The sequence below is a fragment of the Ornithorhynchus anatinus genome, chromosome 3, assembly GCF_004115215.2.
Source record: "Ornithorhynchus anatinus isolate Pmale09 chromosome 3, mOrnAna1.pri.v4, whole genome shotgun sequence".
NCBI classification, from domain to species: Eukaryota; Metazoa; Chordata; class Mammalia; order Monotremata; family Ornithorhynchidae; genus Ornithorhynchus; species Ornithorhynchus anatinus.
The window spans coordinates 80,785,299-80,810,985 of record NC_041730.1 but is presented as its reverse complement, the minus strand read 5'-3'; the positions used below and the strand labels follow the sequence as shown (position 1 = coordinate 80,810,985).

Genomic DNA, 25,687 nt, shown 5'->3' with positions numbered 1-25,687 from the left:
CTATCCCCTCTATTTTTGTTCTCCCTCTCATCATCTCTCTCTAACTCCTCTATTTCATCTCTCCGTCGTCATCTCTCCCCTCTGCCCATCTCTCTCCGCCTCTCCTCCCGCCGGATCCCCTCAGGAGGGCTTGGATGGAGGATGGCTAGAAGACGGGGGGCGCTCAGTACGCCGCACCCCGCTCCTTATCTCCACCCGATCGATCCTTCCCTCCCCCCCCGCCCCCTCCATCGGCGCGGTCCCCGGTTGGAAGAAGGCAAACCAACCCCTCCCAGAAGCAAATTAACGGTCGGGTCCCGGCGGCGGGGAGGGAGACAGGTTGGGCCGGAGGGGGAGTCCGGTCGGAGGCGTCACTTACTGTACGGACAGTTGTCTTTCTTGGTGCCGCCGACCTTCCCGTTCTGCTCGATCTTGAGAAAGTACTTGGTGTAGGAGAAGAGCTTCCTCCAGCGCACGTCTCCTTGGAGGTGATTGTAGCTCCGCACGTGTCTGCCCAGGCCGGCCGGAGAGAGGGACGACGACGACGACGACGACGAGGAGGAGGAGGACGAGGAGGAGGAGGACGAGGAGGAGGAGGAGGAGGAGGAGGGGGAGGAATTGGAGGCGTCCGGGGGCGGCACGCCCGGGCCCAGGTGGCGGCAGGTGACGGGCACCGAGGACACCAAGAAGAGCAGCAAGAAGCAGCAGCAGCAGCAGCGGGGCAGGTGGGCGGCGGCCCCGCGGGGCTTCAGGGTCCCCGCCCGCATGGTCCCGGCCGTGCGGGGCCCGCCTGGAGGGCCGTCAGCGTCCGGCCCATGCCCGCCGGGGGAGGCCGGCCGGCCGGCGGGCGCGGCGGCGGGCGGGGGGCCGGGCGGGGCGGCGGCCGGTCCTGGCCCTCCGGTCCCGGGCGGCGGCGGCGGCGGCGACATCCATACCTCCGGGCCGCCGCCACCTCCCCCCGGCCCTGAGCCCGTCGGACCGCCCGCCCTCCCCACCCCCGGACGGCCGTCCGTCTGGCCCCTCGCCCGCCCCGGAGCCGCGTTCTAATCCTGCGGCCCCGGCCCAGCGCCCCCCGCCGGGCCGGGACAAGCGGGGGCGGGCGGAGGGCACGGAGGGGGTCGGAAGGGGGGGGGGGGGCCGGGGGGCACCGGGAGGAGGGGGGGGGGGGGTCCTCGGCCCGGCGTGCGTGTCGTCCCCCCCCGCCCCCTCCCCCCCGGCCCCCCTGCAGGAGCCCCCCCCCCGCTCGGGGCAGAGCCCGGCCCGCCGAGGCCCGGGAGGCGGCTCGGACCGGCCCGGGGCGCTGGGGGCGGGGGGGGGGAGCGGGAGGGTCGTCGAGGGTCCGGAGAGGCCGGGACGCCCTCGGGGGGCAAGGGGGGTGCCGGTGGGGAGGGGGCGGAGGGGACGCTCCGCTCGGGCCGCCGGAGCCTCTGCGCCCGACAGGTTGGAGGCTGCAGCCTCGGTGTCCGCGGTGACGGGCTAGAGGTGGGGTTTCGCCTCCCCGGGTCAGTCCTTATTTGCGAGGGGGGGGAGGGGGGGGGGGGGCGGGGAGACGGGGGGGGTCAAGCGGGGTTGGGACATCCGAAACCCTCCGCCGGGGAGAGAGGGAGGGAGGGAGGGAGGGAGGAGGGGGCGGGCAGGGAGAGGATAGGAGGGGGGACCGGGGGAGGGGGCAGACCGGGAAGGGGGACAGCAGGATGGGGGAGAGCAGAAGGAGGAGATCAGGAGAGAGAGAAGAGAGACAGGGAGGGGGACACCAAGGGTGGGTGGGGACAGCAGGAGAGAGAGGCAGGGACGGGGAGAGCAGGATGGGGGAGAGCAGAAGGAGGAGATCAGGAGAGAGAGAAGAGAGACAGGGAGGGGGACACCAAGGGTGGGTGGGGACAGCAGGAGAGAGAGGCAGGGACGGGGAGAGCAGGATGGGGGAGAGCAGAAGGAGGAGATCAGGAGAGAGAGAAGAGAGACAGGGAGGGGGACACCAAGGGTGGGTGGGGACAGCAGGAGAGAGAGGCAGGGACGGGGAGAGCAGGATGGGGGAGAGCAGAAGGAGGAGATCAGGAGAGAGAGAAGAGAGACAGGGAGGGGGACACCAAGGGTGGGTGGGGACAGCAGGAGAGAGAGGCAGGGACGGGGAGAGCAGGATGGGGGAGAGCAGAAGGAGGAGATCAGGAGAGAGAGAAGAGAGACAGGGAGGGGGACACCAAGGGTGGGTGGGGACAGCAGGAGAGAGAGGCAGGGACGGGGAGAGCAGGATGGGGGAGAGCAGGAGAGAGAGACAGGGAGGGGGAGATCAGGAGGGAGACACCAGGAGGGAGACACCAGGAGAGAGAGACAGGGAGAGGGAGGGGGAGACCGGGAGGGAGAGACAAGAAGGGGAAGAGTGGGAGAGAGAGAGACAGGGACGGGGAGACCGGGAGGGAGAGACAAGAAGGAAGAGATTGGGAGAGAGAGAGACAGGGACGGGGAGACCGGGAGGGAGAGACAAGAAGGAAGAGATCGGGAGAGAGAGGGACGGGGATGGGGAGACCGGGAGGGAGAGACAAGAAGGGGGAGATCGGGAGAGAGAGAGAGAGAGAGACAGGGATGGGGAGACGGAGGGAGAGGCAAGAAGCGGGAGATCGGGAGAGAGAGAGACAGGGACGGGGAGATATGGAGGGGGACAGCGGGGGGGGGGGGCACCAGGAGAGAGAGACAGGGATGGGGAGCGCAGGATCGGGGAGAGCAGGAGAGAGAGACAGGGAGGGGGAGATCAGGAGGGAGAGACCAGGAGGGGATAATCAAGAGGGGGACACCAGGAGGGAGAGACCAGAGGGGCGAGACCAGGGGCCAGAGACCCGGCTGGGTGGAGGAGGAGAAGGGAGAAACCAAGAGAGGGACACCAGGAGAGAGACGAGTATGTGAGCAGAGGTGAGGAGAGGAGGAGGGGTTGTCCGGTAGGGAGAGGCGAGGATGGGGAGAGGCGAGGGGCTCCGGGGGGAGCCGAACTGTTGCCGAATTGGACATTCCAAGCGCTCAGTACAGTGCTGCGCACATAGTAAGCGCTCATTAAATACTATTGAATGAATGAACGAATGAGGCACGTGGTCGCTCCCTCCACTTCTCGCCTGGGACGCTGCGGCGGCCGTGGGGGCAAGGGGCGAGTCCCGTCCTTGCTCATGGCCCCCGGAGCCCTTTCCTCAGTGTGCCAACGGCCAGCCGATTTGGCGGCCGGATCCCGGCCCGGGACGCTCCCCTCTGGGGAGCCCCTTCTCCACCGGGGATTTTGACAGGGAAGTGCTCGACGGCCACCTGGAGCTTCTGGCCTTGCGGACGGTTCTTCCCCCAGCTTTTCCAGGAGGAGGAGGAGGAGGAGGAGGAGGAGGAGGGGAGGAACAGCAAGAGGAGGAGGAAGAGCAAGGGGAGGAAGAGGAGGAAGGAAAAGGAGGAGAAGGGGAGGAAGAGAAAGGGGATGAAGAGGAGAAAAGAGAAGGAAGAAGAGGAAGGAGGAGGGGGAGAACAAGGAGGAAGAAGAGCAAGAGGAGGAGGAGGAGGAGGAGGAGGAGGATAAGGAAGGAGGGGGAAGAAGAGCAAGGGGAGGATGAGGAGGAGGGAGAAGGAGAGGAAGAGCAAGGGGATGAAGAGGAGAATAGAGAAGGAAGAAGAGGAAAGAGGAGCAGGGGGAGGACAAGGGGAAGAAGAGCAAGAGGAGGAGGAGGAGGGGAGGAAGAGCAAGGGGATGAAGTGGAGAAAAGAGAAGGAAGAAGAGGGAGGAGGAGGAGGAGGGGAGGAAGAGCAAGGGGAAGAAGAGGAGGATAGAGGAGGAAGAAGAGGAGGGAGAAGGAGGAGGAGGGGGAGGAGAAGGGGAAGAAGAGCAAGAGGATGAGGAGGAGGGGAGGAAGGGCAAGAGGATGAAGAGGAGAAAAGAGAAGGAAAAAGAGGAAGGAGGAAGAGGAGGAAAGGAGGGGAGGAAGAGTAAGGGGAGAAGGAAGAGGGGAGGAAGGGCAAGGGAATGGGGAGGAGGAGGAAAGGAGGGGAGGAAGAGCAAGGGGAGGAAGAGGAGGAAGAAGGAGGATGGAGGAAGAAGAGGAGAAAAGAGAAGGAGGAAGAAGAGGGAGGAGGGGGAGAGGGGAGGAGGGGGAGAGAGGAGGAGGAAGAAGAGGGAGGAGGGGGAGAGAGGAGGAGGAGGAAGAGGGAGGAGGAAGAAAGAGGAGGGAGGAGAATACTCTGTTAAGGACAACCACTCCCACGTGGATTATCTGCTGGTCAAAGTGAGCACGGAAAGGGGGGACGTAATTAGCTCCCTTTCCTTCCCTGGGCCAGCTTCCACGGAGGCCCTTTCCGCTAATGAACCATTGATTTCTCGTTTCCGTTGCTGAAATGAAAAATTCACACTTTAAACCCGCTCTGCCTTTTAAATCGGGGAAGATTTATCGTCACCCTGAAAGTCGCTCCGTTGGCTCGGATGAAATCAGGGGCCCAAATGACCAATTTCTAATTGCTAACATGAGTCATTTACTGAATCACGCGTGCACTTCAAAGTGAACGGGGCTTTATTAGGATTGCAAAAATTTCACCATAAAATCCGCCCCAAAGCCCCTCTGTCTGTTTTCTACGTAATTTCCTTTGCGCTTTACCATAAAGAGGAAGGGTTTTTTTCCATCTCCCCTTCTAATATCGAAGCGATTATTGTCCCCCCACCACACACACACATCTTCAATACCCCCCAGCCTGTTCCCCACCTGGAGAACACTCCACTCTTTGTAGCTAAAAAAAAAAAAAGGTGTCTCCCCCTTTCCTTCCCGGCTACCCACCACCCAAGCTAAAGTCTCCCCTTCATCGCCTCCTTGCAGGTTTTCTGGCACCCCAGGAAAGCCATGGGCCTCCAGCTGGTCCTGCTAAAAACCAGCCACCACCGGGGTGACACCCCGAGCTACGATATATCGCAGTTGGCTTGCGATGCTATGGAGGAGGCAACTTCTCCAAAGGGCACAAAAAGTGCTGAAAAACAACTTATTGTTAACTCTCACTCAACCGCTGACACTAAACGACTTATGACCATCGCCGAGGAGGCAATAAGCAAGGGAAATAATAAATTAGTGTGCACAGAGGTAAATCTTGTGTCCTAGAAATGGATTCTTTTTTTTCTCTTTTTCTTTCACTCTGGGTCGATTTTCCAGAAAATGATGAAGATGGATTTGAACATTAGAAAGAAACTTGAGTCGTTACATTGGACATTTGGAATTGATATTCATTAGGAAGAGCAGAAAATATATAAGGAGATTCTAAATCCGGTCCATAGTTGAGTTCTAAATCATATTAGTAGTTGAATGGAAGGAAATTAGACTTTTTTTTTTTTACCCCAATTCTGTTGTACGTTAACCTAAAAAAATAGCTTTCGATTTAGACGCTTAAATTTGGGGCTGGCATCATAAAGACTTGAAATTAAACAGTTTAATTTTTGAATCAATGTTTTTCATTGCATTGTTTATGGCCCTTCGGAATATTTATTCTTCAGATTTCAACAGGGTGGTCAGTGCCACAGTAGATTTTTGAACTTAATGTGATTAGGCTTGATTTTTGTAGTTGTTAATTGGAAAGTGAAGGAAATAAAAAGAGCGTACGTCAACCAAGCTGTGCTCTGTAATTAAAGCCTGACAACTTTAAAATGGTCCGTGCTACTAATTTCCATCTTCCAATTCTCCGTTTTATACCTGGGCTGACAGATGCCTGAAACGGAAAGTAGAGTTTTTGAGGAACTTGGGTTTCAGCCCAGAAGCTCCACCGAATCCAAATGTTTGAATTGACAACTAATTAAAACTCCATGTTTTAAAACATTTCATGTTTGATGAAACCATCAAATACCAATTGTGCTGTCACATGTTACAAAACACAGGAAATTATTATTCTGGGGTTTCTCTGCACTGGGAACCAAAAATATTGATGAAGATTCAGAGTAATTTGTTTGGAAACTTTTCTGAAGTCAGCCACACACGCAGCTGGGCTCTCTGCTCCCATTAAAAGAGCCTGCTTAGGTCTCCTAGGAAGCTTCATTTCGGAGGCGAACGAAATGAAACCAGCATCATCAAAACTTCGAAGCCACAACTGTAGGAAGGCAGGTGCAATACTTTGTGCTGCACTTAAAAATATCACCGTCTTATGGGCTTTTTTCTATACGATGTGATGACAGGGAGGGCATTTACAAACTAGGGCCCCTGTGAAAAGCTGACATAGCTTTTTAGATTATATCTCATTCTTTTTTCTCCTTTCTGTATAGCCTTTCTTTTATAGCACAGCTGAATCCCTAAATACCCCACTACTCTGCATTGTTCGGTCACCTCTTAGGTTAGACCGAGAAAGCCTGAGAAAAGTTCCACAGGAAAGATGCACTATTTAACGGAATTCAATCTCTCCCAATAGATTTGAATCACTAACATAAATGTATGAATGTAGATTATATCTCTGTAATGAGGCCTGAATCATTCTCAGTTACTTCAAAGGACTGAAATTCAACCTCCCTTTTTAGCAGTAATAATCAGCCCTTAATGGGTTCCTTTATTAATTGTTTCTCTGTTATATTTGAAAAGGACAGTACGAGCTCTAGATTAGAATGGTTACCTACTATTTCTGAAATAGTTCTCTCCCACCCTCTTGCTTCAAGCTTTTAGAGACTTATGCCTGCCTCATGCCTATTTTCTGCTCAATTTCCATAACCTTTGATCAAATTAATATACACAGATGGGGTGGGGGGGCAGGGAAGAATCACATGTTGAGAAACTGTATGGTGGGGATGAGTAATATGTGGTGATAGACGTGGTGAGTTATAAAAATCAAACAATTGTATTTATTAGGTGCTTACTGTGTGCGGAGCACTGTACCTAAGTGCCTGGAAGAGTACAGTCAAACAGAGTTGGTAGACACATTCCCTGCCCATGTGAAACTTAAAGTCCAGAGGGAACAATGTGAACAATGTGCATTCATAATGTTTAGTTGAGTTTCCCTGCGTGTTTCCACAATGTGCCCTCTTGGCCAGAAGGAATTTATGATGGTAGTTCTTGTTGAACAAGGTGAACATCAATTCTAGCACATTTCCCCTCCTAAACTGGTAATAGTGCTTCTAAACTGCTTTGCTTAAATGCCTCTGTTCTTTCCCCCTTCCAGCCCCACAGCCCTTATGTATATCTCTGTAATTCATTTTCTGATATTAATATCTGTCTCCCCCACCTTTAGACTGCAAGCTCATTGTGGGCAGGCAATATGTCTGTTTATTGTAGTTTCGCACTCTTCCAAGAGCTTAGTTCAGTCTCTGCACACAGTAAATGCTCAGTAAATATGATTGAAGGAAGGAAGGAAGGAATCCCTAAGAAACTGTCTGTGCCATTGGTTGCAAAGTTTGGGGCAGAGCCAGTCAACTGCTGCAAATTATTCAAATTAAGGTCAAACGTCACCCCAGGGGGTTCAACCACATAGTTTAGGGTGGTAGGAGTCATGGAATTTATTGACCTCCTACTGTGCGCAGTGAACTGAACTAAGTAAGCCCTTGGAAGACTTAACTGAAGCACAAAAGGCATTCCCTAACCACAAGGAGCTTACTTTCTAACTGTAGGGGCAGACATAGGAAAATCAAATACATAAATATACACAAAGATGGAGGATGGATGTAAATCTAAAAAGGCATAAGAGCAAGAGGGGTCTGGGATGTTGATTAGAATATAAGTACTGATGATCAGTGGGGGAAAGCTTTTGGAGCCAGTGGAATTTTTGGAGGACTTGAAGATGGGGAGGATTTGAAGTTTGCGAGAACTGGAGAAGGAGTTCTAAGCCCCGGGGACAATGTGAGTGAAGGTTTGGAAGTAAATAAAGAGAAGGAAGGTGCAGCTGAGATGTGAGCTAGGAAGGATTGAAAAGTGCAGCAGAGGAGTGGGTGCTGAAGACAGCTGTTATATAAGGTGAAGAGAGGAAAGCAGCAAGGCCTAGTGGAAAGAACGCAGGCCTGGGAGGCAGAGGACCTGCATCCTACTCCCGGCTATGCCACTTGCCTGCTGTTTGATCTTGGGCAAATAACTTGAATTCTCTGTGCCTCAGTTTCTTGAACTGTAAAATGAGGATCCATTACCTCTTCTCCCTCCTAGTTAGACTGTGAGCCCCACATGGGACGGGGATTGTCTGACCTGATTGATTTCTACTGACCCTAACAGTGCTTGACATGTAGTAAGCACTTAAGAAATACCAGAAAAAAGAAAGCTGCTGGACAGCCTTAAAGGCAATGAGAATGAGATGGACTACTGTTGAAGGACTTTGACGAGAGAGGAGGCATATGCAGAGCGATATTTCAAGATGATCCAAGCAGCAACGAGGTGTATGGATGGGAGGAATGACGGGAGATAGGTAATCCAATGAGAATGTCAGTATAATAGTCCAATTGTGAAAGGAGGGATGCTTAATAATAATAATAATAGTGGTATTTGTTAAGTGCTTACTACTCAGTGTACTAAGAGCTGGGATAGATACAAACAAATTGGGTTGGACCCAGTCCCTGTCCCACATGGGGTTTGCAGTCTTAATCCCCATTTCACAGATGAGGTAAATGAGGCACAGAGAAGTGAAGTGACTTGCCCAAGCTTACACTGCAGACAAATGGTGAAGCTTGAGCCAAATGTAGTGACTCTCTGGATGGAGAGGAAGGAGCAGATGTGTGAAATGTCTTTGAAGAAATATCGACAGATTTCGGCAACAGATTGGATGTGAGAACAGCGTTGGCAGTAAGGAGTGGAGAATGATGCCAAGTTGGCTGGATTGGATCAAAGAGTTGATGGGGTATGGTCAGTGGAGATGGGGAAGTTGGGAGAAAGGGCGGGTGTAGGAGGGAAGGTGAGTTTAATTTTGGACACGCAGCCCTCATTTTAAACCCAAGGACAAATTCTTATTGCACAATAGCCACGTGGCCTAGAGTACAGGCTGATAGTCAGGGGACCTGGGTTCTAATCCCTGCTCCACCATGTGCCAGCCACGTGACCATGGGAAAGTCACTTAACTTCTCTGTGCATCAGTTACCTCATCTACAAAATGGGGATCCCTGTTCTCCCTCCCACTTTAAACTGCGAGCCCTGTGTGAGACTGGGCCTATGTCTGATCTGATTATCTTCTACCCCAGCACATAGCCCGGCACTTGGCACTCAGTAACTGTTTAGCAAATACGAGTATTTTTTGTTCTTGTATTTTTTTAATGGTATTTGTTAAGTACTTACTATGTGCCAGGTACGATACTAAGCACTGGGATAGATGCAAGCTAATCAGATAGGACACAGTCCCTGTCCCACATGGAGCTCATCGCCTTAATCCCCATTTTGCAGATGAGGTAACTGAGGGACAGAGAAGTTAAGTGACTTCCCCAAAGTCACACAGAAGACAAGTGACAGAGTTAAAATTAGAAACCAGGTCCTTCTGACTCTCAGGCCTGTGTTCTATACACTGTCATTATTATTTTTATCATCATAATCATCATCATCGTTATTATTATTTTAATCATTATCATCATCATCATCATCATCATCATCATCATCCCATTCAATGTGAGGGGTTGCAGACTTTCAACGTAGAACCCTGTGAACTGAAACCAGTACCTTTCAGTACAGTGCTGTATTCTAGATCCACCATGATTCCCCATAACACAACACGCCTAGACTGTGTGTTCAGGAGAGCCATTACCCACTGCAAACTCATGCGAATAAGGTACCTAGTGGGCCCAGGGCTTTCTAGTGTGCAAATAGTGTAGGGTTCTGTGGGGTAAAACACAAGTACTTCTGCAGCAAGACATTACCAAATACGTGAAATGGTGATAAACGGTTCTTAAATGATCGAGTACCAGATCATTTACCAAACTAATCACAGATATATGGGCTCATTTATCCTCTTAGAGGCATTACAAGTAGATAGGAGGGTGAAGGCTATTACCTGATGTGTATAAATTATCATTAATTGGGGAAGGAGTCCTGAAATCTGTAAGCCTTCTGCAGTGTGCACCTAGTGCATGTGCTACACAAGCAAATAGAAATCAAAATTGAATATACATTATGCGGAGAAATCATTTAGATTTATGAAATGAGCTTGAGGACCAAGAACATATGACTTAATTATGCACTCCACAGAACAAAGAGAAAAAAAACAGAATGGAAATTATGTTTATCCAACAAAGTGTATTTTTCGGGGTCGCAGTTCTTGATGTTTCTGCCAGGGAGGGCCACCAAAGAGGTGGAGATTGGTTGATGGCTGTAGAATACAAATGATCTATATTAGAGCTGTAAGGAGCCATACCCGGAACATGCCTATTTAAGAACAGCCCAGAATTCCCTTTTGCAGGAGCCTCTTCTGGCGTTGAATTACCATCATTACTATCGCTATAACTATGTGGACTTGCTGGCTCTTCCAGTTCCATGAGCCGGGGTAGACCATCCAGAATGGAGGCTTCGTTTATTCAAACAGCATTCTTAGAAATACTGCTGAGCTAAAAGTTCTGTAGGTACCTGTTTTAGAGTTTGGCTTCGCTGATAGCCAATAACTGGTCTCTCTTTGACTTCTGGATCCTATATTCTAGAGTGACAACAACCATCTTTCTTCCTGTGCAGGACAAGTTACTTTCAATTTGTGGACTCTCAGATGAGAACTACTCTACCTATTTGGAAATATTTTCTTTGCACTAAGAACACAGAATTTCTTCTTTGCCAGTCCCACGACTCAAGCATAGGTAAAAATCCAGGTGTCGAGGTTCTGGCTGAGAGACTGCTGTGATTGGGTGTAAGGGCTCAAATGTGCACCCACTCAATCAATCAATGGTATTTATTGAGTATTTACTGGGTGCAGAGCATTGTACTGAGTCTTTGAGAAAGTATAATGCAACTGGGTTGGTAGACATGATCCCTCCTGACAAGGAGCTAACAGTCTCCAGGACAAGTCTTCACTGCTAAGTATTGCTTTATGTACAAATCTTAAACTAGATTACAAGTTCACGGTGCTCTTGGACATAACTGGGCATCACCCAGAACAGTGAATTCTCAACTATTACTGCAGTCATCCATTCTCTAGGCCTTGTACCTTAATTAATTAATTATGTTATTGATTATTTGCTTATTATGTGCCATGTACAGTATTATGCACTAGGATAGTTGATACAAGATAATCAGGTTGGACTCAGTCCCTGTCCCACATGGGGCTCACAGTCTAAGTAGGAGGGGGAACAGTTGTTGAATTGTCGCTTTGCAGTTGAGGAAAACGGGGCACAGAGAAATTAAGTGCCTTGCTCAAGGTCATACAGCAGAAAAGTGGTAGAGCTGGGATTAGAACCCAGGTCCTCTGACTCCCAAGTGCCCTCTATCCACTATACCACACTGTTTCCCTTACGATTTCCCTTACAGCGTGCCATTACACTTTGGTTTTATGGCTGGAATTGACATTCATGGCTCAAGTTTTTTGTCTTCCAGCAAGGCAAATCCAAATTTATTTTGATGAACGTTTGAGAAATCACAAGCACTCAAATCTCTGCACACAGTAAGCGTTCAATAAATGTAACAGATTGGTTGATTGGTGTACCATCATGAGTGTTGGCATTTCCAGCAGGCACTGGGCTACCGGGGTAATCCCAGAGGGCCAGTGTCTGTGTGGGCTAGTCCACTCTGTGTCTATCTAGCTTCCCCCAGCTCCTTACTGGCTCAGAAGCAGCAAGAAATTGCATGGAGCCCAACAGAAGAGGAGTGGATAGAAATAGACAGTCCTCTAGACTGTAAGCTCGTTGTGGGTAGGGAATGCATCTGTTGATTTTTATATTGTACTCTCCCAAGCCCTAAGTATGGTGCTCTGCACACAATAAGCTCTCAATAAATAGGATTGACTGACTGAAGTAGAGGAGCTTCTATCCGCCATTTCCTCTGTGGCCCCCAGTTTTTAATCAATCAGCCAATAGTATCTGATACTATTGGTGGACCACTGCACTAGACTCTCGGGAGAGTATATAGAGTGAGCAGACACAAGCCCTGCCTTTAGAGATCTTTCAATCTAGCTGGGAGACAGACATAAATTACAGGTAGGGGGAGTCGGCAGAGTCTCAAGGTATGTTCTTAAATTACTTCTTAAGAACAAACTGAGAAGCAGCATGTCCTAGCAGAAAGAGCATGAACCTGGGGAGACAGAGCACCCTACACCTAATTCCGTCTCCACCACTTGTCTGCTGTATAACCTTGGGCAAGTTGCTTAACTTCTCTGTGCCTCAGGGACCTCATCTGTAAAATGGGGATTAAGACTGGGCATTATGTGGGATTGGGATTGCCCAACCTGACCAGTGCTTAGTACATTACCTGGCACATAGTAAGCACTTAACAGTGCCATTAAAAAAAAAAGCCAGGTTGGGCCTGCACCCTCTCTGTCTCAGTGACTTAAAGGATCTTTGTCACACAACAGATCTGATCTGTTCAGTCTTTTGAAAGATGACACATTCTCCTGCTACTGTTGTGAAATGCTTCCCTCTGCCACAAATTCATTTGCACCCTAAAGCTCCAGCAACCAGGAGATGGTCATAGTCACTGTGCATTATGTTGTATGCTCCCAAGCATTTAGTTCAGCGGTCTGCGCACAGTAGGCACTGAACAAATACGACTGATCGATTGATTGGGCTACCCTCACATCTGCTTAGAAATGAGAGGAATAATCTGATGATAAGTTTATTTTCTGATATGGACACTAATCCACAGAGCATCTACCTATGGACATTTTTTTTTCCTAAGGAAAGTTATTTTAGAAATGAAGAAGAAATTGTACCCTGGAAGAGAGCTTCAGAACAACACCAAGACCCTAACCTTAGATCCATAAATGACTAATATTGCCAACTGAGCCACTGTCCAAATCTGGAAGTCTCTGTCCCCGTGAGACTCACAGTATAGGAAGAACAGTGCTTGGCACATAGTAAGCGCTCAACAAATAGCATTATTATTATTATTATTATTATTAAGGGAGAACAGATAGGTAACTTACCTCCATTTTACAAATGAGGAAAGCGAGGCACAAAATGGTTGTGACTTGCCCAAGATCACTTAGCAGGCCCGTGGTGCAGCAGGGACTAGAACCTTGGCCCTCTGACTCCCAGTCCCATGCCCTTTCCACTAGACCATGCTGATAGCAGCCTTATTCTACCACCATAGCGAATCCTTAATGAGAACTATCCAGTGCCCATAAAATATACACTTATCTTGATGAGAGATGGAGGTGTTGGTAAGCTTCCCATTGTTTTGACACACCCCCATTCAAACTATAGCCTGGGCCTGGGCACTGCCAAGAAGCCACCTAAGGTTCTGGCACAGAAGGAAAAAGGATTATGAGTTGAAATTCTGGATTACTGCCTCATCCACCAAGAACACCTGATGGGGAAGCTAAGGTCTCCTGGGGCCCCGCCAAGCAGGATCAGGGGTTTGAGACCACAGAAACACTGTTCTTGCTTGAACAGTGTTATCATGACTAATGTTAGATTTTCCTTGAGCACAGGATCCCAAACTGAGCTTCTTTCCAATTCAGGATGCAGAACCCAATCATCATAGAGAATATGACCTGGTGCTGGGTTCTGGAATGACCCAAAAGGTAGAATCCACCCACCATAGAGATCCAACTCAGCACAAGGTTCTGGAGTGACCCAGAATGTGGAACCTACCCATCATATGGAGAATAATTATAATGTGGCCTTTGTTAAGTGCTTTCTAGGTGCCAGGCACTGTGCTGAGCACTGGGGTGGATACAAACAAATCGGTTTGGACACAGTCCCTTTCCACCTTGAGGCTCAAAGTCTTAATCTCCATTTTACAGATAAGGTAAGAGGGAAACAGAGAAGTGAAGTGACTTGCCCAAGGTCACACAGCTTCATCGTGCACTGGGTTCTGGGTTCTGTACTCAGTAAATAGAAGCCACCCACCATAGAGATCTACCCCTGAGCTGGGGGATGGGAAAGTCTCAATCTACTGGGAAAGCTTTTTGCTTGGAATGAGGATTAAAGAGGGTCTGGACTGTGTGGGGAAAGGAGCTTGGGGGTTGGGCAGTGATGGAAAGATGCTTCATGGGGAGGAAAATTTTAGACAGATTTTAGAAGGTGGTAAGAAGGATGAAGAGCAGGATCATTTGACTAGAACATAAAGGAGAAACGAAAAGCTTAGAAGAACAGATAAAGTTCGGGAATATATCTAGAGGATCGGGTGACAAAAGGCTGTGAAACTCAGTGAGGAAGTTGAATGTAATGCCAAGGGCTTCGGGGAACCAGTGGGGTGTTGAGCAAGGGAGTGACGTGTTCTAAGCAAAGTTAGTGTTGTAGTAACCTTTTGGACTAACCAAAGAGGAGAAAGTGTCAAGGCAAGGAGTTTGATGAGGAAAAGGTTACAGTATGTTTTCAATAAGAGTTTGCATTCCCTTACCAGCTGCATTTGTTGGGAAAATATGAGTATTTTCTAAAAAGGGAACATCCTACTCTGAGTTGCCGCTCATTGACTACAAAGGGAATCTTGCCTGAATGAAGACTAAAAAATCAAATCCTTTATGAGGAGCTCAGATTACATTGCACAACTGTTGGAGTCATCTGTTGGGTCTGAGTGTGGTCCAGCTACAGGTGGGGTTTCGACATCTGTGCTTTTCTGAGACTGAGAGAAGCAGCGTGACCTAGTGGAATGAGCGTGGACTTGGGAGACAGAAGACCTGGGTTCTAAACCGAGCCCTGCCACTTGCCTGCTGTGTGACCTTGGGTAAATCACTTCACTTTTCTCAATCTCAGTTTCTTCACATGTAAAATGGGGATTAAACTACTTGTTCTTCCTCCTACTTAATAATAATAATAATAATAATAATAATAATGATAATGGTATTTGTTAAGGATTTACTATGTGCCAGGCACAGACTGAGAGTCCCATATGGGCCAGGGACTGCATCCAACTTGATTAATTTGTGTTTACCCCAGCACCTAGAACAGTGCTTGACACATATAAAGTGTTTAACATATATGTGTTATTATTATTACTGTTGTTATTATTTTTATTATGATTATTACCAGGCAGTATTTATTGCCACACACAACCTTCTTCAGACTTGTTCATCTTCCGTCACTCGTCTAACCCTTTTTCAATAGAATCAGAAGATTCTCTCTATTTCGGACAGGATTGTGGAGTGATTTTTCATAAATTTAATCCCAAGACATCTTTGACTAGATTGGGCACCCCTGGAGATGAGGGAACAACGTATTCTTTTAAATAACTTGGATTTGTGGCAAACACAGTGACAGACAGATTACAGATTTGATGGTGATATTAATGATGTTAAGGATGAGGAAAAGTTTGTAGTCTCCAAAGGACTTCTTACTTTTCTTTGAATAAAGATTTATGCCACTTATGGAATTGAAGGAATACAATGAAAATCACGTGACCTTGTGGAGAAATCACAGGCTTGGAAGCTGGGAGACCGGTGTTCTAATCCTAGCTTTGACACTTGCCTGCTGGGTGACCTAGGACAAGTCAATGTGTCCGGGTCTCAGTTTCCTCACCTTTAAAATGGGGATAAGATATCTATACTCCCTTTCCCTCAAACTTTAAATCTACATGAGGGCCAAGGACTGTGTCTGCTCTGCTTATATTGTATCTACCCCAGCAGTAAGCACCTGCTTGGTGCTCTGCAAATGCTTCACAAAGAACATAATTATGAATCACTTTTCCTTGATTTGGTGATCATGCCATCAAGTCACCCACTTACTACATTTACAAGACATGGATGAACAATTATTCACAGTGATATCTGTTTCACTGTTAAGTGAACTCTGAATCTGCAGAATCCAGAGTCGGCTGTGAACTGATTATCTAACGGGAGGAATGTGACAGTCAGAAGATGCTGATTGCTGAGGAACCTAGGGGAACCAGGAAGTGGGCCAGAGGGAACTGGTCCCATTATGTGATGTGGCCCTCAATGGGGCTGCCAAGGCTGTTCTCTGCTACCTTCCCGCCACTATCTTCCCAACACCAGCCATCATCCTAGACAAGTACCTTGATCGTTGGCTCTCCAAAGGGTACAAAGGTTCTGCAACACCTGATACCCTGTTCTGCATGTCACTCTCCATAGATTTGTGATTTCTGGATGTGGTAACCCTCAGGCATCTATACTCTGATCAATCAGTGGAATTTATTGAGTGCTTGCTGTGTGCAGAGCGCTGTACTAAGCACATGGGAGAGTACAGTACAACAGAGCTGGAAGACATGTTCCGGGTCTCTGAGGAGCTTACCAGTCCAGAGGGGGAGACAGCCTTAAAATAAATTATGGAAATGAACAAAGCATTGTGGAGCTGGGGGTGGGTTGAATATCAAATGCTTTAGGGTTAAGTTCCAAGTGCATAAAGACATGCAGAAAGGAGAGTGAGTAGTGGAAATGAGAGTTCTTTAGAGGAAGGATTACCCAGGAGGGAGGGCCATTTCACCTTTAAAATTTATCGAAAGTAAATCTAGACAATGATTTCCATAGTTTTCCTGCCATTTTGAAAACATCCGTTAGCCAGTTTTCGTTTCCACCATCCAAGGGAAGAGGGGATAAGGATAGTATGTTTAAATGATATTCACAGATAATCTCTAAACCTCATTTTAGCCAGTAATTTCAGCCCTCTTCTGGTGAAATCAGATCTGCTAAACATAGGCATATTTGGACTGTTAGCTCATTAAGGCAAGGGAACAGGTCTATGGACTCTGTTGATTTTACTCTCTCAAGTGCTTAGAATAAATGCTTAGAAAGTACAAAGTGCTTAGAAAACACTCAGTAAACACTATTGATTGATTTAGAGTTTGGGTTTTGGATTATCTTTCTTCTTCTCCCTCTCCCTATGTCATAAGGTCCTCGAGAGCAGGGCTCGTGTCTACCAAGTCTATCATATTGTACTCCCACAGATGCTTGTGCTCCCACAGAGCACACGGTGAGTGCTCAATAAACACCATTGATTGAATGATTGATTGATTGCCCACCCCATTGTTGAGGATGCAATATAATGAGAAGGAAAGAGGCCCAAAATAATAATAATAATAATGATGATGGCATTTGTTAACCGCTTATTATGTGCCAAGCATTGTTCTAAGCGCTTGGAGAAGCATATGGAGGCAGTAGGTAGGAGAAAGAGAAAGAATCTGGATAACTGAGAACATAAGCTTTCATCTTTTCCTTCTGCTGGAATAATCACTGGGGAAGGCAGAGATTTCATTTTATGATATCACGGTGGTACTTAAGTGTTAACATGCATTACATGACCACAGGATAAGTCCTCACAACTTTGTGTTCATTTCCCAAGCCCGTTGTTTGTAAGATTTTGTTTCAGAGTTTTCTGAAGTATTTCTAGGAGTTTGGCTCCAAATGTGAGCTCAGGATGATTTCTTTTTAATCATGATGCATATTTATTAGAAAATTCCCTGAATTTTCATTAAGATCTAATTGGGTAATTGAAGCATGATGATATGGTATCTTCTGTCGAGCATTATTGAAAATGTATACAACATGCTCAGGAATTAGACTGAGTCTATGAAGTGCAATCATCCATTCTACTGGCCTTTAAGTCTCAATTTTTCTTTAAAGTGTAGGGATAAAGACCTGCTACAAAGTTCCAAATTAATAAATATCCTCTCCACGTTGCAGATCATTGCTAATTTTGGATTCTGAGTCAAGTTCTCATAAAAGTGATAGCAGTTTTCATGCCTGTCTTTACCAAACTATGAGAGAAAATGTAATGGCTCCGGAGAGGCTTTTTGTAGACAAAATTGAACTTCATGTCATTCCGTGTATATTTTGGCAAAATATTAAATCAACCACAGTTAAATTGATTTCCCTTTGGATATGAGGATCCTTAAGGGAGCAGAATTCTTTAATAGGAGGTGTTTCCAGTTGGAAAATGGACATGAGGCTTGCACCCAAAAATTAACAGTGGAGAAAACTGAAAGGCTTATGGAGACTGGGATAGATAAGTCACTTTATTCTCAGCTAGGATTTGTTCTTTGGACCACATTTTATCCCTCTTTATAATCACAGAAATATTTTTTGCATGTGGCAACGCAATAGAAATAGACTCTGAGATGGTGGGATTATGCCTCATTTAGGATAATCCTAGGACTCACTATTATTACAATCACTACCAATATTTCTAACAATATCACCAATGAATGGTAGCTGTTTTCCAAGGAAACATCATGCTACAAAGTTGAAGGAATCTGGGTTTAACCATCATGTTCCCAGAACACCAAGCAGAGGAAGAAGCAGTTAGTCAACTATATATGCCCTGTTTTTCTTGTGGTAGAACATACTGTGTGCTTTTGGCTTGCAACTCTGAAAAGAAAGAGGGCAGACCAACTTTTTAGAAGTAAAACTGGCTTCCTAAACTTACTCTGTATGGTGTGATGTCCCTCAGACTATCTCTTTGTGTGAACGCCATCCTATTGACCAAGTTGAATTCCTGGGCTATTTATAATAATAATAATAGTAATGTTGGTATTTGTTAAATGCTTGCTATGTGACAAGCACTGTTCTAAGCACTGGGGTAGTTACAAGGTAATCAGGATGTCCCACGTAGGGTTCACAGTCTTCATCCCCATTTTACAGATGAAGTAGCTGAGGCACAGAGAAGTGGAAGTGACTTGCCCAAGGTCACACACAGCTGACAAGCAGCAGAGCCGGGGTTAGAACCCATGATCTCTGACTCCCAAGCCTGGGTTCTTTCCACTGAGCCACGCTGCTTCTTATTTATTTCTTATTTATGGCTTGAAATGACTGGCTAGTTGAAAACACTTCCCTCCTGGGATTGGTTCTGGAAGTTCTAGTTAACTCATCATCTCAGGAAGAGGACAAGTATTCCTGAAAATGCTGTTGTTCTCGAGAAGGAGCATGGCCTAGTCGATAGAGTGCGGCCCTGGGAGTCAGAAGGACCTGGGTTTAAAGTCCGGCTCTGCAACTTTGTCTGCTCTGTGACTTTTGGCAGTCACTTCACTTCTCTGTGCCTCAGTTACCTCATCTTTAAAATGGGGATTAAGACCGTGAGCCCCATGTGGGATAAGGACTGTGTCCAATCTGATTAATTTGTCTACCACAGTGCTTAGAACAGTGCCTGGCACATAGTAAGCACTTAACAAATACCATAAAAAAGGACCACTCTGGATTGTCCTGCAGTATTCTTCATTTCCCTGAATGGCAGCTTAGACTGAAAGACAGAGCATCAGTTTATATGTTGGAGTTCCTGGATTCTAGTCCCAGTTTGGTCGCTGGCCTGCCGTGTGACCTAAGTCAAGTTCCTTGCCCTTTCTGGACCTGGGTTAGTGCAGTGCTTGACATGAAGTAAGCACTTAACCAATTCCAAAATTATTATTATTATTATTACCAGTAGGTAATTAGCAGTAGCATTCATCGAACACCCACTTGATATGGTGCACTGTATTAGGAATGTAGAGTGATGGGATGACATGATCCCTACCCACAAGAAGCTTACTCTCTAAGAAGGGAAGGAAACACAAAAATATTTACAATTAGTCTGGTCAAAAATAAGTAAAGTGGAAATAATCTACATGAGTCCTTTAGAGGGGGTAAGAGGGTAATAATGTAGATGTGAAAAATAAAAGTGCTGTACAAATTCAGAGTATCAGTATTGTGATTTTTAGGGGATCCAGTGGGCTACTCAAATGCCAGCCTTCAGCCAGTATGCTTATTTCTTCCATTCAGTATGGTCATTATCTGCTCCTACGGTGTAAAAGGCATTTCAAAAACTCGAAGTTCATGTCACACAAGTTATCGAATGAGAAAAGCTTTGGAGATTTTCCAGGGAAAAAATGTCACCACAATTGCTGCCCCAGAAATAAAAGCTGCTCCCTGTTAGAAAGAAAAATAAACCAAAACATGCGTCCTGGAGGCAAGGATCTTGGAAATGACACTTGGCATAAAGTGTTCCCTGAGTCACTAGATGGCTGAATTGTGGCAAAAAAAAACCCCAACAAAACCCACTGGTATCAGATCCCCTAATCTTTGCTGGTTAATAGTCAGTGCTGCGGAAGCCATGAAGGCACACCCAGAATCCCTGAAGCAGTTAGATCCCTGAAGCAAAAGACTATTGAGACTGCCCATTGCCTGCAAACCACCAACATCCAGCACAGTTCCAGGCATTGCTGCTTAGGCAAATAAATGACTTGCATTTTATGAAGTTCATCATGTCCCTCTGGAGAAGTGAATCAGAAGGTGTTGAGGCTAAAGGCCCCAAAGGTTCTTAGCCCAGGGGGACCCTGAGCTTAGGTAGCTGCCTGTTGGAAGTTGTATGCATATCTACATTTGGAAAAGCCATTCTGGATCTTAGGAAAAAAATGACAATTTTCACCCAAGTAGAAGAATTCCTTTACCAAGTGAAGTTTGCAAGATCTGATGGGAAGAGTCATTTCATATTGGTTCTGACTCTACCTAGGCAGGGTAGTGGAGGGAAGGAGCATAGGTCAGGAAGTAACAAGACCTGAGTTCTAGTCCAAGGACTGTTACTGGCCTGCTGTGTGACCTAGAGCAAGTCATTTAAACTCTCAGGGCCTCAGTTACTTCATCTGCAAAGTGTGGAATAGATACCAGCTTGCCCTTTCTTTATATATTTGTGAGATCCACAGGGGACAGAAACTGTGTCTGATCTGATTATTTTGTCCCAATCCCAGTGCTTAGCACACAGTAAGTGCCAAATCAATACTGTAATAATCACAATAGCAAGAAGAATAACAACATAAATTTTCTCCATTGTGTGCATGGCAACCATTTATTCAGTGCTGGGGTAGAGACAAGAGAGAGAAGAAGTCTCCTGGACAGAGCACAGCCAGGGAGTCAGAGGGACCGGGGTTCTGATCCTGGCTCAGCCACCTGTTGGCTGTGTTACTTTAAGCAAGTCACTTAACTTCTCTGTGCCTGAGGTACTTCATCTGTAAATGGCAATTAAGATTGTGAGCTCCATGTGGGACGTGGACTGTGTCCAACCTGATTAGTGTGTATCTACCCCAGTATCTACCCCAGCACTAAGGACAGTATCTGCCAGATAATAAGTGCTTAACAAACAGCACAAATAATTAAATAAATAAAATCCCACAAGAAGGTTGTAGGTTTAAAATAAACAAGAGGAAGCATTTCTTCCCCAGGAGCACTGTGCAGCTGAAAATATCTGCAGGTCCAAGAAGTCTTGGCTAGTGAGGTGCATTTCATGAGTTGTAAAGAGGAAAGCCAGGAATGTAGAGGGAAGGATTTAAGGATATTTGATATCCCATCCTTAAACTCTAGGATCAGTGTCAAAGAAAGCAATCATCATATGGTCCCCCCAGCATCCTATCAGGGATTGAATATTATAATCATCTTAACAGCAACATTTGTTAAGCACATACTCTGTGCCCAATGGTGGGATAGATACAATCCAATCCTATCAGATGCACTGTCTGTCCCAAATAAGGTTTGCATTTTAAGGGGGAAGGAGGACAGGTATTTAAACCCCATTGTACACATGAGGAAACTGAGGCTCTGAGAAACTAAGTGAATTGCCCAAACCACACAGGCAAATGGCAGTGCCAGAGATAGAACCCAGATCTATTGTGAGCCCCGTATGGGACAATGACTGTGTCCTACCTGATAAGCTTGTATCCGCCTCAGTGCTTGGTTCAGTACCTGGCACATAGTAAGTTCTTAACAAATACCATAATTATTATTATTTTCATTTCCACTAGACCACTCTGCTTCCCTGGATTAGATTGACCACTGCTTGTGTTCTTAGGGCAGCCTGCATTCCTGTCTGGGTTTTTCCAGCCGTGAGTTCAAACAGATTTGAAGAGAGGGAAAGGTACTTCAGTGAGCATCCAGGTCACTCAGACCTGAGAGATACCCGAGGTTGCACGATAACAGAGAAAATATTCTTGGATGTGTGGTCTCAGCCTAGTTCTTTTCAGCTCCTTCCATGTTGGTTGTAAATGCAGGATACTTGACCCAAACAAATGTCCCAAGTGTTTGCTGGCTAATGAGTTGAGAGTTTGTTTTTTTAATGATATTTGTTAGCGCTTACTATATGTCAGGCACTGTTCTAAGTGCAGGGATAGATACAGGCTAATGAGGTTGGACAAGATCCCTCTCCCACATGGGGCTCACAGTCTTAATCCCTATTTTACAGATGGGCTAAGTGAAGAACAGAGAAGTTAAGTGACTTACCCAAGGTCGCAGAGCAAACAAGTAGCAGAGTCAAGATTGGAACCCAGGTTCTTCTGACACCTAGGCCCATGCTCTATCCACTAAGCACTGATGCTTCCCCAAGTTAGAGTCATTATTTCCTGGCCAAGTCCGTTAGACCAGCCATTAGGTTTTCCTGGGCCACTGTCTGATTGGAGATCAGGTCCCAGGCATATTTTGTCAGAAGGGAGGAAGTTTAGGAGATATTCATTAAACAATGTAGGTTCTTTATATAGATCAAAATGACATTTTTTTTCTTATGACAGGAGGAGAAGTGAGGGAGAAAAAGATGTTTTTTCCATAGTATCCTTGGATTTTTACCTGCCTGTATGGTCTCCTGAATGATAACAAAGTTCCAAAGGCCCGATCCAAAAAGAACTAGGAATATACATAAAATGAACAGGCACAGGGTGCATTTAGCTGAGAGAATTATTGGTCTCCTAGGCAAAGAGAGTGCGTTTTTACCCTTCAGTGAGTGTTCCTCCTTTTAAAGAAAGAAAACGGAAATTACAAAATACCTACATTTAAATAACATTAAGATTGTAACACAAACTGAGGGCAACAAAATAATTTCCTTTTTCTCTATTTTTCTTTTTTTTTTTTACTAGCTGTGGTTTAGAGAGAAGAGCTGGCCTGAATTTAGAGTTTCCTGACTCTTTTGTGGCTTGATTTAAAATCTTTTCTTCATTTTTAATGATGTGGATTTTTTTTTACAGCAGCAGGAAGATGGGAAGTAGTTTAAACTATAGACACTGTGGGTTTCACAAAACTGGAAAATCTTAAAATTGGCCTGCTAAGGGCAGAAATATTTGGTCCATTCAGTTTGGAGAGTGTTTTAGTTTAGTCTAAAACACCATTTTCAAACAAAGAATAGGAAAAAGAAAATAAGTACTACTGCCCAAAAATGTGTGGTGTGTTTAACAAAAATGGGCCAGCTCTAACCTTAGTTACTTGCGTGCAAATACAGAATCAAATAGTCACCCCCTAATAACAGTGGCTTCATAAAGAATTGCAAGTGAGTCAGAGGGTGGGTACATGTTGGTCTGTTAGATTTGATACGGTGAAATATGGAGAGATCATAAAAATGGAAACCTATGCCTTAAGTTCACCTTCGTTGCATCTTCTATTTGATTGATCCCTGTTGGGGAAGTTGTTTGGACGCTTCCAATTTAGGAAGCTCTGGGATTCTCCTACTTTATATAGTGTGGTAGTGTGCAGTGTTGTGAAATTGCTATGGGAGAAAGGATGGTTGCCATATGTTTACCAGGAAACAAATGACTTAATAGTATTACCAAAAGAATTGATATAGATCAAATACTGGGAGTGTGCCAGGTAACCCTGATTAAAGAAGTCTGCTATGGGCCAGTGTGAGGAAGAGACATCTATTGCCAGTTTTACATGGGAGGCAAGGATGCTCAACAACAGAATGCAAAAGTCACTGCTATTTGTTCTTATTCTGATTATGCTCCTGATTTGAAAAGTGATCCTGAAAAAGTAAAATAATGTTGGAGAGTCTCCACTTCCCTAACTGGAAAAATCCACACTATTTATTGAACACTCACTGCATGCAGAGCACTGAACTAAGTTCTTGGGAAGCAGAATGGCTTAGTGGAAAGAACACAGGCTTGGGAGTCAGAGGACATGGGTTCTAATCCTAGCTCTGCCACTTGTCTCCTGTGTGACCTTGGACAAGACACTTAACTTCTCTGTGCCTTAGTTCCCTCATCTATAAAATGGGGATTTAAACTGTGAGCCTCCCAAGGGACAACCTAATTACCTTATATCTTCCCCAGTTCTTCAGACCATGCTTGGCACACAATGAGCACTTAAAAATACCGTAATTATTATTATTATTATTACAATGCAACAGAATTGGTAGATACATTCCTTGCCCACAAAGAGAGCTCAGTCAAGTGCTTAGAGCACTTTAAAAAGTTAGGGGAAGTGGGAGGTTGTCATTATTAACATCATTATCGATGGTATTTACTGAGCACTTTCTGTGTACCTAGCACTTGGAAGTGTAGCCAGAAGAGAAGGACACAGACACAGTTCTCAAGGAACTCGCATCCCAAGGCATTTTAGAGTACAACATGTTTATCACAATGCCTACGTTACTTCAATTACAGGGACAGACTTACTGGACCCAAGGACTCTCTCACAAAGGAAGCCACTCTTCTGTGCTCTCCCCAGCCCCTCCAAGAAGAAAACAGTCATTGAACATTATTCTACTTGACAGATTCGTGAGGCAGCATGGCCTACTGGAAAAGGATACACCTGGGAATTGGGAAAGCTAAATTCTACACCTAGCTCTGCCACTTGCCTTCTGTGTGACCTTGGGGGATTCCCTTAACCTCTATGTGCCTCTGATTTCTTAACTGAAAAATGAGATGACATCTATTCTCCCGACCTCTTAACTGGTGAGTTCCATATGGAACAGGGACTGACTGATTTGAGTGTCTTGTAACTACCCTAGCCCTTAGCATGGTGCTTGACATATAGTAAGCATTTAATAAGTATCATAATAATTAGTATTAAAATCACACAAGATTGGTGATTGGATCTTAGGCGCAGCATGGCTTAGTGGCAAGAGCATGGGCTTGGGAGTCAGAGGTCGTGGTTTCTAATCCCGGCTCCGCCCGTTGTCAGCTGTGTGACTTTGGGCCAGTCACTTAACTTCTCTGCACCTCAGTTACCTCATCTGTAAAATGGGGATGAAGACTGTGAGCCTCATGTGGGACAACCTGATTACCTCATATTTACCCCAGTGCTTAGAACAGTGCTTGGCACATAGTAAGCGCTTAACAAATACCATCATCACCGTCATCATCATCATTATTATTATTATTATTATTATTATTATTATCTTGGCTGTTTCCCCCTTGGTATCTGGAAATTCTACTTATACTACCACTTCTACTAATATTAATAATGATATTAATATTAATAATTAATATTAATGATATTTGTTGAGCACTTACTATATGCCAAGTAATGTACTAAACACTGAGATAAAGATAATCAAGTCCCACATGGGTCTCACTGCCCAAGTAATCAATCAACAAATCAATCCATTGTATTTATTGAGCTCTTACTATGTACAGAGCACCGTATTAAGAACTTTGGCGAGTACAATACAACAGAATTAGCAAACATATTATCTGCTTATAGGAGGGAGAATAGGTACTGAGTCACCCCATTTTGCAGATGAAAGAACCGAGGCAGAGACAAGTTAAGTGACTTGTCCAAGGTTCCACGGCAGTTAAATGGGAGAGCTGGGATTAGAATCCAGGGAGTGCTTAGCAGATAGCCATCGTTCCAGGTACCCAGGCGAGATTTTAACACATGTTCATTTTCATAAGCTTGCCCCAAGCTGACACGGTCAGCTTCCCATGACCCTGCAGAAGATGCTCCCACGGAAGCAAACCATCATCAGTCCCGGTGCCGTCAGGTTGGTTCAGTGGCTTCTCATTGATGAGTGAGCACTTGCTGA

At 45.9% G+C, this 25,687-nt stretch overlaps 1 protein-coding gene across 1 annotated transcript in view; it reads right to left on the bottom strand.

Moving 5' to 3' along the window:
- Positions 1-770, bottom strand: part of FGF10 (fibroblast growth factor 10) — a 104,855-nt gene extending 104,085 nt beyond the window's left edge. Inside the window, exon 1 of the mRNA XM_029059009.2 lies at positions 359-770. Within this exon, the coding sequence (XP_028914842.1) occupies positions 359-746 (388 nt within the window). The 5' untranslated portion in view covers positions 747-770. The remainder of the gene's footprint in view (positions 1-358) is intronic.
- Positions 771-25,687: the final 24,917 nt, after the last annotated feature.